General features: G+C 47.6%; 5 protein-coding genes across 5 annotated transcripts; 2 read left to right on the top strand and 3 right to left on the bottom strand.

Moving 5' to 3' along the window:
- Window positions 1–2: 2 nt before the first annotated feature.
- EJ05DRAFT_488116 (D-amino-acid oxidase) lies at window positions 3–1,463 on the bottom strand (the record flags this gene model as incomplete). Its single annotated transcript, XM_033745674.1, has 5 exons — window positions 3–337; window positions 389–868; window positions 933–1,073; window positions 1,135–1,343; window positions 1,435–1,463. 5 exons carry the CDS (start codon window positions 1,461–1,463, stop codon window positions 3–5), a joined length of 1,194 nt encoding a protein of 397 aa, XP_033597782.1.
- An 848-nt stretch (window positions 1,464–2,311) lies between these two features.
- On the top strand, window positions 2,312–3,844 carry EJ05DRAFT_478345 (uncharacterized protein). The gene is made up of 2 exons (XM_033744444.1): window positions 2,312–3,743; window positions 3,814–3,844. The coding sequence occupies exon 1, from the start codon at window positions 2,678–2,680 to the stop codon at window positions 3,611–3,613; it is 936 nt and encodes a 311-aa protein (XP_033597781.1). The 5' UTR covers window positions 2,312–2,677; the 3' UTR covers window positions 3,614–3,743; window positions 3,814–3,844.
- Window positions 3,845–4,477: 633 nt separating this feature from the next.
- Window positions 4,478–5,471, top strand: EJ05DRAFT_512856 (uncharacterized protein; the record flags this gene model as incomplete). Its single annotated transcript, XM_033748375.1, has 2 exons — window positions 4,478–4,859; window positions 4,915–5,471. Exons 1-2 carry the CDS (start codon window positions 4,589–4,591, stop codon window positions 5,469–5,471), a joined length of 828 nt encoding a protein of 275 aa, XP_033597780.1. The 5' UTR covers window positions 4,478–4,588.
- A 1,219-nt stretch (window positions 5,472–6,690) lies between these two features.
- Window positions 6,691–7,155, bottom strand: EJ05DRAFT_488113 (uncharacterized protein; the record flags this gene model as incomplete). The annotated part of the gene is made up of 1 exon (XM_033745673.1): window positions 6,691–7,155. The coding sequence occupies one exon, from the start codon at window positions 7,153–7,155 to the stop codon at window positions 6,691–6,693; it is 465 nt and encodes a 154-aa protein (XP_033597779.1).
- A 1,152-nt stretch (window positions 7,156–8,307) lies between these two features.
- EJ05DRAFT_478344 (uncharacterized protein) lies at window positions 8,308–10,970 on the bottom strand. Its single transcript, XM_033744443.1, has 8 exons — window positions 10,815–10,970; window positions 10,637–10,669; window positions 10,508–10,585; window positions 10,267–10,402; window positions 9,634–10,204; window positions 9,223–9,576; window positions 9,015–9,167; window positions 8,308–8,964 (listed from the first exon to the last, which is right to left on the bottom strand). Exons 1-8 carry the CDS (start codon window positions 10,825–10,827, stop codon window positions 8,482–8,484), a joined length of 1,821 nt encoding a protein of 606 aa, XP_033597778.1. The 5' UTR covers window positions 10,828–10,970; the 3' UTR covers window positions 8,308–8,481.
- Window positions 10,971–11,495: the final 525 nt, after the last annotated feature.

The raw sequence follows: 11,495 nt of genomic DNA, 5'->3' as shown, positions 1-11,495 counted from the left end.
CTTCAGAGACGGCTTCTTTCGCCCCGCAGCTGATTAACAAGCCTTACGGCTTCTTTGGCACTACCCCAGCTCATCTGATAGCCACCGCCACCATGGCCATACTGGTGCACAACCCTGAAGCCATTCACAGTGTCAACATCAACACGTGGTCCACCCTCCCTGAGCGGTCGCATGCCAACGTTGTGCTTGACGACATCAAGAGCCTCATATCCCTTACCGTCGGTAAGCTTGGGAACCAGCGCCACACAGCGCTTCATGATCCGATTCGCGAGGTTCAGGTCGACTTGTGCGTTCCAGTTATTCGCCTGCAAGCACCCGCCGAGAATGGTACCTCCACCTAGCACTATGTTTCAGCACAGGCGTATCAAGAATTGAGGATAAACCGTACCACCCGCCCTCGTCATCGTATACACAACCTCCTCCGGTCCATCATCCGTCCCACTCACCGTCGTCATCTGCATAGGCTCCTGCCTAACCAACACCGTCTGTCCCCTGGCCGGATACACCAAGCCATCCTTCACCCCGCCCAACGCTCGCGCTCCTAAGCCCACACAATTCACAATGATATCTGTTCTGTTCCCGCTATGGTGAAGCGCGCCTGCCTCAGCCACGTGCGCGACAGTACCGCGCCGCACGACGGCTCCATGCGCAAGACATTGCCCGAGAAGCCATGGCAAGTAGACGGCTGTGTTGATACACACAGTGCGGAACGTCGACGCTGAATCGACGTCAGCGGGGAGCTCGGAGCGTGGCAGTACGCGGAAGTCCTCGACTATAGAGGTGAACCATGGCGAAGGACTGACGGCTGCGGCGAACCATTGGCCGATGGGCGTAGAGGCGTCTTTATGGCGGTTGTAGATTGTGCATTCTAGTGGGTTCTTTTAGTCTTGGCAAGATCTTCGCAGGGGTCGCAAGAAAGGGGCAGACCGTACGGTTGAATACGATACCGGATTCGGGCACCTCACGGCAGAGACGGAATAGAATGGGCCCGGTGTCGCGCTCGTACTGTTGAGCTGGTGTACCCTCGGCGCCCACGCTGTTACTCTTGTTAGGGATCGGCTGTGTAGGCTGGACTGTGATATGGTAATGTGAGGATAGATGATGGTCCGATGTGCAAATGGAGCTGTGACTTACGGCTCAAAGCTGGCGCCTGCCCTAAGCCATCATGGTAAGGATCAGTCCACGATTCAGCGTGTCTTCTAGGTGGATGTAGTGGATCATACCATGGTGACGCATACTCGACACTGTCATAGTCCCCAGGCATATGCTTCGCAATCACAGTGACACTGTACCGCTCGTCGCGAGAGAGCAGCAGAGCTGTTGTAAGGCCGATTACGCCTGCACTGTACGCACAAGTATCAGCCCAGCATCTCGATGATTATAATCCTCGAAACAAAGGATACACGAAAAGTGAACGCGGGGCACAGCACACACCCAAGCACCACAACGTTCGTCTGTGGCATTTTGGCAATAAACACAAGCTCCTAAAATATTCAACACTGGTAGCAGACGTACGCTCGATCAACCGATATGTACGTCAAAGTTGTTTCAAGATGTCCAGATCTTTTGCAGGCATCACCACTACCTAGTGGGCTAAAGTGCAAAAGGTAGTCGTCGAAAAGAAAAGTGGGGCCTCGCGGATATGATGCTTTGTAGCATCGACGCTAGGGAAAACATCCGCGCTCCGGATATGCTAGGCTTCTTTAGATGATAAAATAATGTCGACTGCAACTATTCAGCCCGTGGGTAGCAAGCGGCAGACACTCGAGACGGCCATTTCGTGCGACTCAGGAAATTCTAGGATGGTCTCTCTGGTCTTATGATGGAAGATTTCTCCGATAAGCGCGGTACATATATATGAGGTGGAGATTTTGGATCTGTAAAGCTGGGATTCGTGAACTTGTGTCCTTGAAGTTTAGCAGAAGGACTGTACGTAGGCTGATCGTGACCAGAACATGATTCGATGAATAGGACATGCTCGACCTCACTTCAGATACTGCGGGTGTAGGCGGGTACATACATGGGTGTTAGTGGAACGAGTTAGTCGTATCTACATAGGGGAATCTTAGCAACTCAAACTTCCTTGGGGGTTCATTCCATATATTCAAGAGCTTGTGATGATTCTCATGGCGTCGGAAGGCGCGATATCTAGGTGTGTACTGCTTCTCTCGGTCATAAACTAGAAGATGCGGTATCCTTGCCATATTTTTCTCACAAGAAGGCTGCAAGTCAGTAGCATATTATTTTTCAGTCCAACGCATATGTGAAATGAGTCCTACTAGAATGGCTACCCTGGTACGTAAGACTGATTATTGGAGACTACAGAGCGCAAACAATGTTTTCCATGGTAGAAATAAATGACCATCTGTGTTAGCGTCACTTGTTGTCACTTTCCCTGCGCTCTGAACGTACCTGAAATAATATTTAGGCAGAGCAACCTGCACCTCCCTCCCTATTCATTGCTTCTTCATGCAGTTTCTTCTAACAGACTTACTCTGTCATATCTTTTCACATCTCCACAAGACTTGACAACAGATCAGTAACCTTCACTGTTCTACAACCCACTCTTCACATCATCGTTCTTCTCTTCAGTAGAAGACGTCCTCTTCAACCTTGCCATCGTAACATTTGGCAATTCCTCCTCTCTCAACACCTCACAGACACCATCACCGCCAGCATGGGTCTCCGCCAACGCTCTCTCATGAGCAAGTTCCCCATGCTGGCTGTCCAGGGTCTGGAGGTGCGTCCCATCATTGGTGATGGAAACTGCCTGTTCCGCGCACTAGCGGACCAGCTATGGGGTGACCAAGAGCGTCATCCCGAGCTTCGGGCTCAGCTTCACGCATATCTGCGTGATTTCGGGTTCGATGAGTACGCCGTCCTTCTGGATGACGAGGATCTTGTGGAAGGTCGCCACAACGCTCCTAGGAGAGCCAGTAGACGTTCTACGGGTTCTGCCGGGTCAACGAAGTCGATCGAGGAACGCTGGGCACGGTTTCTCGAGGTTGTGCGTGCTCCAAGAGCTTTTGTCGGGCAGATCTGCATCGCTGCCTTCTGTGAATTGTGGAAGGTCGCGGTGACCGTTCACAATGCTGAGTTCTCTGTAAAGACGCCGGATGGCAGTACCACCCGACGACACCTACAGATCGCCTTTGCCGACATGCACTATGAAAGTGTGCATTCCCGGCTCCCTCCTACGCCGCCGCCGTCCAGCCCTTCTTCTGACCAGACCTCTCCGCCGGCAGCTCTCCAGACCAAGACTGCCTCGAAAGCACCTACTTCGAAGTCTCTTCAGACCAAGAAGACTGCTTCAAAGAAGAGGAGTGGGGAGGAGGCTTTTACTCAGGAGAAGTCTGCTTTGGGCTACGCTCCCTCAGGAGCAACCGCGTCCAAAAAGCGGAGAGTGGCCACGGGCGAAGCGGCCAGGAGGACATCTGGCCAGTCTTTCACGCGGCCGGGAGCCAGATCAGAGGCTCCCACCGCGCATACGAGCAATCCCTTGGCTGAGACAAAAGCCACAACAAAAGTCACAACGACACGTTCCTGTCTCACCAGCTTCGACCTGAGCCAAATCGGCCGAATCCCAAAGCGGAAGCCCGGTGACAGCAGATAGGGATCTGGTCGAGATGCAAAGGATCTTCGGGGATCCAGAGATATCGCGTTGGCATCGTGTGCCAGGAGTTCGAGGAAAATGTTACCAAAAGACACAGTGTATTTGAGACGAGAAGGATCCCAGCCAGGAGCTGGTCCACCATTAGCTACCACAAAGTTTGCGCTCATATTTGATTGTACATAACTTTAGAAGACACATACATTAATACATCAATGACCTCTGACACTGAATACCCAACGGGTACCTATGTTCATACTGACAATAAGAAGCAAGAGTTCGTTCGCAGTTGCCCTTTGGTGCCAAGGTGCCACATCCGGAGCAGGATGATTTTACGGAGCTATTCGTTGCTTGCTCAGAACCTAACTCTCTTGGCACTCATGCACGCATGGATCCATGTGGTGTTCTCGCCCCAATTTTCCTACTTCTACGCCTATACCTAAGCATATGTAGATATAATAGATAATCAGACACACCCCAATCTATCCCCAACCTTATTTCATCTTAGTAAAGTCTTATTAAAGTGATAGAGAAGATTTTTTAAATCTCTTAGAGGTTATAATAAGATAGGCCGTACGACATTTGGAAAACCTTCTCTCTTCCCCGTCTCTGAGAATTAAACTCTCTGATTATAGACTAAACTAAAGAATTTAGAGCCCAGATAGTAAATATTATTAATCGCCTGATCATACCCTGTAAGTCTATATAATGTTCTGATATATAGAGGCATCGAACGGGTGTGTGAACACAAGCATGAACATGAAAAATGCCAAGAGAGTCAGGCTCTAGGCAAACGACGACTGCGACGACAAAGGTATACCGTTCCGGGCCCCAAAATAGACTTAGAGCTTCGCATGACAAGGCGAACGAGGCGATTACGATGGCGAAACGCCCTGGCCTTATAACTCAGATTGTACTTAAGAGATGGGGTGTCTGGCTCTTGAGCGATAATGATGCCCACCGCGCAGCTTTTGTTGTATGACCACTTCAATGCGCAACACTACCGTGATTATTAGAAGTTTGAACTTCTGCCTTTGGGTCATCCTGCTCATAATATCCCCTACACAAAGCCAATACAGCTGCCCGGATGTCTGCTGGGTCGAGCCAGGCGAGCCCGGTGTGGGCGAGGATTATAAGAACGCTTCGGTTTACAGGCCCGATGAAACCATCCACATGAGATTCAGCAACACCATATTCGACAATTTCACCCTTAACATCTGTCAAGAGCTTAAGGATTGCAAAGAAATCTGTGAGAAGTGTGCGGTTCCCTTCTGACAAGCTGTACTAACAGAAGTTCTCGTCAGCAGAAGTCAATGGGAGAGGGGCATTCAGGCTGGATTTCAGCTTCGCCGACATTCTAAGAGACTTCGACATACGGATACAGCCTATATTTTACTTTCATGTGGTGAGCATAAACGGCGATTCCACGAGCCATTACATCAGAATACGCGATCCAGCCGCGGAGGACGTATCTCTCTCGTCGCCAATCACTACCTCTCTACCTTCCTCAGTATCCTCAACACCCGTCGTTATAATCCATAGCATTTTTCTACCGCAGTCTACAACCAACGAGACCATCCCAGTGCCATCTTCGTCGCATATGACTCACGAAACTGGGCTCGACTCACCTGCGAAACTTGGAGTAGCCGTCGGGCTGGGGTTGGGTATACCCGCGTTGCTAACAATTGGCATTCTATCCTTCCTCTTGCGTCTTCGGTATCGACGGAGATTAGTGGTTTCTCCTCCCTCTTTCCAGGGATGGACCAAGGTCTTCAGCGAAGTGTCGAATGATGGTGCGGTACATGAAGTTGCGGCTCCGGACAACCTTTCAGGGATCAATTTCGGTGCTCGACGGACGTGACGCGTTGAATCAATACCGGGAGCTAGACATAATATTCAAGAGCTCTGCGAATCTTGCTTCAAGGACTGTCTTTGTTCATCATAGTCCCTGATATTCACCCTTTCTTATACATATTGTATATAGCTTATTTACTAAAGAAGTACAGTGCAGGTTAAGTGGGCTCTAGGGAGGCAATTTATGTCACCCTTAGGTACATATGTATATATATATATATATATATCCGATATATACATCGCGATGCATCGCACTTTACCTTCTTTCATACATGCCCATACTCGCTTCGTTCACCTTCTCTGAGGTCATGTTTGACAATCCCCTGGAATAGCGTCCGTAACACAGCACTAGAATTGAGATTACGGTATCATAGATTTTCCTTATCCAAACCCAAGAGACTGATACTTCTGCCGTTTCGAATGTCACGATCTCATCAACTCAAACCTCGGATCTTATGTGCGGTAGCCCACAAAAGGCAAGACTAAGACGAATCGCCAGATATTCATGGAATAAGAAACCCCTAAAGCACATAGAGATTCTTCATTCTATAGCCGGATTCTATAGCCGGATTCTATAGCCGGTATGCAACTTTCATCCTTGCACAGGTCCTCGTATCTCCACTTCTGCAACATGCCGCCTGAGTTTGACGCCTTGACATACTCCCGCAATTCGGCATACAGTCTTCGAATAGTTCTCTACGTTGAGTCTGGTAGCTGTCCGCTGATCGTGGCAACTCTCATCATCAAACTTATCAAGTCCAGCCTCTCCGGGGGAACCAGGATGGTAGCTTCGCGGCGACGATCTTGTCTGGTCAAACGCCTAAATCCATTTGTTGCGCGAATGAGAAAGCTAGGGCACTATTCAGACTAAGAGGTAAGAGAGCGAGTCGTTCACAGACCCCGTCCCATGTATGAAATCATAACAGTGCCCTACCTCTTATATTGTCTTCCGGTGTCCTTGACTCCGGTAAGGCAGAAAACGAGAAGAACTTGCTCCCAATGCTATTGGTTCGACTCATGTGGCCTATAAACTGAAAATTTCTTATGAATACAAATACAATAGTTCGAACCTCCACCTCCAGGATCTAGCGGAGGAATGGATTCACCTGTGATGTTTCTCAAGGGATTACTGGCTGAAGAATAGAACACAAACTGAGTAGTGGACAAGTCCTGTCCATTGCAACAGATACTGACCTCGCAAGACTGACACTGAAGTAATTGTATCACTATTCGATATCGATGACTATAAATTCCTCAGTATCACTATTTTCGCTCTGGTCCTCTTCCAAAAGAGATTCTAGCTCGTCGTATGCGCCAAGGGTAACATCGTCGTCATGTTCTGGCTCTCCAATCGCATGATCCATGCGTTTCAGTAGCTCCTGAGCACTGATTCTTGACTTCATGTCTACTAGCAGACTCATATCAACAATATCAAGAATACGGATTGTAACTGTATCGCATACTTGCATGATGCCACGAAGGTGCTGGTGCCACAATATGACAAGCCTTGAGACCTTCTCGCCATCGTGAAACATATGTCCGACCAGAGAAGACGGCGTCAATCCCCCTATAATGCTACTTGAACGGGTAGGACTCATAACATGAGCTCGAGAACGAAGTCTACGAAATTGCTTGATGCCTTTCGATCCAAGCATAATCCATGTTACTGCTTCTGACAGAATACAACCCATGGACCAGAGGTCGAAGGATTGCGGTCGCTGCAGCGTTGGAGTCGAGTGTCTTGTCACCTCAGGAGCACCTGGTTTTGATTAGTGAGGACATTTTATACCTTGCAAGAGACTACTATACCAAAGGACAAAGTACTAAAATGTGTGGACTTTGACTGAGCAACTTCCTCCTCGGGTACAATTGAAGAACAGCCAAAGTCTGACAGTTTGAAGTGCTCTCCGACGAGAAGTATATTCGGTGGCTTGATGTCACATTTGATCTTGAAAGCACTTATATGTCTTACAAAGCTATCTGGAGCTTTTGTTCGACGCAGAAGTCGTGTAAAAGTGCTCTCACGATCTCCATGAGGCGATACACTTTTAACGCAAACTGATAGCACTTTGTTAGACAGAATGCGTTAGTATCTCGTTCATCATATATGATAGTGTCACATGCCAGGCCAGGACACAGATTTGGGTCCTCAAATCGATGTCGTTGCGATATGTTCCGGATCCCTTCACTCAAACTCTTCTCGGGAATGAGGACTTCGTACACGCTGGCTGTATGTCCTTCTGACAGTAATCGCTAATAGCATAATGGAATAATGCTCTTCGTATTCCAGGTGAAGACTCTATTAAGCTCAAAGGTGATAGGACAGAACGACCACTGTTTTTCGATAAAGCTATCTAGAAAGCCTTTGCCTTTGAGGATCACCCCAGCAGAGGACGATTTGAAGGCATCTAGCTCCACTGGGAGTGAAGAGTCATCTATACCGCTGTCTAGTATGTCTTTGACAACATCCCGAGCCCCTATCGCAAGTAATGTGCCTATGGGCCTCAAACAGCGTTCCTCAATAAGCCCCGAGCTGCAGTCTCAAAATGGTTGAGCCGCTAAATTTACCAGAACTAGACTTGAGTTACCCGTTTTCTGAATCGCATGTCCTCCGAAGTGATCCTTTGAAAGCTAAAGCAGGTCGTCGGGAATGCTGCGCTTTCCTGCATAAGTTGGATCACTGTGCACCATTGCGGCCGTGTATGCTTTCGTTGACCATATGTTAGAAGGCGAAGAGCAATAGTTAATTAGGTAGTAGGTGTAACAGGGTCGCATGATGTACTGCCTAGTGTGTGTTGAAGGCGGACACAAGTCACGTCGGTCCGGAATATATGGATGTCACCGCGGACTCTATTGTTTCAATATTTACCACACTCATGGTCTCGAGATTTCTTTGCCTCCAATATCGTTCATTTTTCTACCGCCCTGTGCATATTGACATCTCGATATATTGGGGGGAGTAGTATGGCAAGAAATGGTAGCGATTGAAGACTCCTCTATCGATCAAGGTCATATTTTCATACTCTTTGTTGAGCATCATGGCTCTCTACTGGCGAGACAGATTTAGCCTCAGACTTGCTAAAGAAGTGTCGGCACCATTTGAGCCTCGCAACTTTCTCCTCCCTATGATTAGCCACATTCCATATTGGGCCCCCGGTGTTAGGGTCATCAGGGACTTCAGTAGACATAGGAGTTTCCTTCGGTGTTGAAGCACCAAGACCGAAAAAATCGAGAAGCCAGGTTGATCCCACGCCATTTTTTCTGTTGTTCAAAACGTCTACCAGTCCATTCCCTACCAAGTTCACCATAGTCCTGTCAAGGTCATCAAGCTGTCTCTCTTGCTCGTGTCTGTAGAATATGTAACTAGCTCGTAGCGTTAGAGCCATAAGTACAGCGGTCACTCCAAGCCAGAGAACCAAAGCCTTCGCAGACCATTGGCTAGACCAAAGGGAGTTATTATCATCGACGAGAAATTTTACTACGTCGGTTGAGAAGAACGACTATATTTTGTTAATTGGTAACATAAATATGCTAGATTCAGGCCTCTCACCGAAACTACGGAACATGGAAGATACAATAAGGTCACAATAGTGATTACCCTCACCGCAATGGTTTCCTTTTGGGCCTGGTAACCCAAGTGACTGGTTACAATCGTGAGAATTTCGATTTGCTTAGAATTCTGAAACTCCCGGGTTTTAATGACCTAAGTGTACGCACTATTAGAGAGAATCTGTCTGCGGTGATGTGAGGGGCCTTACGAGATTCTTGGTATCTGCCACCACTTGAGCGAGGCGCTCCCCGCGCCGTATGAGCATACTCATCTCTGATACTAAATGCCCGATTTTCTTCACGAACCTGCGGATTCCATTGTTCCTTGAGTCAAATCCACTGTGCCCGGCACATATTTCATCTGTGTGGTTTTCTTCCAATTCTTCGTAGAATGACACCAGAGACTTCATTGTGTCGATATTTGAATGTAGAATTAGTACTGCATTGCCAACATTCTCTTCATTTATCTGCAAATTCTTAAGCGCTGTTATAGTATCAAAAATACTCTTAGAATATTCGCCCTCGTCGAGTTCGAGGTTCTCCAAGAGCATAAGTCGGTATTCCTAGGTAGATTAGGTGCAAATTCTGAATTGATCTTGAACTTCAATAGTCATCCTTACATCAAAACTCTTCTCTAGAAATTCTATGCACTCTCGCCAGTCTATCGTAGCATGCTCACAGTTGAAAAAATGGACGTCGAGCGTAGTTCTAAAACGGTCTGTCATGGTAGTATCCTCTTTTGATTCAATCTTTGGAACAAGGCTGTCCACGATTCCTGGTATGATATCTCGAGCCCCGCCCGCTAAAAGCCAAAGAGCTACACCTCGGCCGATGTCGAATTGATGATGGACAATCAACTGGCGGAAAGCCATGCGTCCAGATGTTGTTGGTAGTGCTGCTGAGGACGTCGACTTCTGAATGGGTACTCGAGGTGGTGTCCTCAGATTGTAGCATATCTGATACAAGCGTCCACTTCGCCCAAGTGCACTGACAACCAATCTACTTGAAGGGTTCAAGTCGAGTTGTATGTGGGTGTTGAAGCCGCAGAATCGAGCTCCTTGGGCTGTTTCGTGCCCGAATGCCGATAGATAGTCAACGATCTCGGGCATTATTTGGTGATAGCTTGCGAGTAATTGGAACATCATTGGGGTCATACTCAACGGTGCTCGAGAGAACGGAGCCAGTAAACATCTGACGTTGATCAGCAAGGTATGAATCGCGCTCGGTGTTCATGGAATCTATGTTCAGCGTACATTACACGACAGAAAGGATCGTGTCTGTAATCCTTAACAGGTATTGGTTCTAAGGCTTCTAGGACCGGATCTTGTGGTCCGCCATTCTGCACAGATGCTGTTGGCTGTGAAACTCTTGGGTATGTTGGTAAAATCACTTTTGATCGAATGTTAACAGATCTCGTACTCTGGAAATATGTAGGTACCACAATGAGAGCATATCTGAATGTAGTGCTTTATCATGTAGGGGATCACGACTCACTGTCTTCTAATTGATGCAGACGACGCACCATTTCCTTACTTGATCGGCTCATGGTTCGTACTGTTCGTAGCTCTCCGTCTATTACAGTCAACACGCCATGTCCAAGTGGCCGTCGATATCAACACTCACTCTGTCCTTGCGATTTTACGTCGATGATATGTACTCCCAACCCGTAGCTTTCAGATTCGTCGGGAAGGTCAAAAATTTCGTAGGGCATGTCTCTTAATAGCTTGTGATACCTGTTACTCCTATCGTGTTTGTAGAGTAAATTTTTCGGCCAATTCTGATAGTCATATAAACTTCTGACAAAGTCTGGACATGCGATATTCACTGAGGTTTCTTGCATATTGGACGCTCAGTTGATTGATCTGATGAAGAAAGCTGTGTAACAATAATGAAATCGTATAGATGAATTTATCCAGTCGATATGCGCTATGCACCATGCGTGGAAATCATGAGAGACAGACTCAGCTCTGAAATTGAAGAGGCGAGGTTACGAGACTGATTTAACCTCATTGTGCCGCCGGAGGGAAACACCTAGCCAATGAGACCCATGGCAAGATTTTGCTTTGCGCATCCATGGATCGAGTTCGCGAGTCTTGCAGCCTCGTGCAGGCTTGCAAGGAAGAGGATACAGCATGGACAACCACGGAGGAAGCCCTCGAATTGGCAATTTATTTGGCCAGGTTGTACAACACATACTGTCAATTTCTCACACCTACCAATCATTTGCGCCAGAGTAACGGAGAAGTATGGAAAATATGGGAGCCGCTAAGGGCTTTTTTTGGAGTTATATTTCTCTCATGGGCCGTGTGCACAGACACAGGCACCAATCTTGCGAACCACAATTCATTCGTAGACCTTCAGATCGGACAAGTATCAACAACGTGCAGACATTACTGCCAGTAACTTGACGCCTCTTCTTGAAGGGCAACAGAGGGTCAGATGCCCGATAAATAGGGAATGTCTGAAGTTTGCATTACCTTTC

This window comes from Pseudovirgaria hyperparasitica, assembly GCF_010093815.1.
Source record: "Pseudovirgaria hyperparasitica strain CBS 121739 unplaced genomic scaffold EJ05scaffold_13, whole genome shotgun sequence".
Classification (NCBI taxonomy): Eukaryota; Fungi; Ascomycota; class Dothideomycetes; order Acrospermales; family Acrospermaceae; genus Pseudovirgaria; species Pseudovirgaria hyperparasitica.
This window is presented reverse-complemented; position numbering and strand designations above follow the sequence as displayed.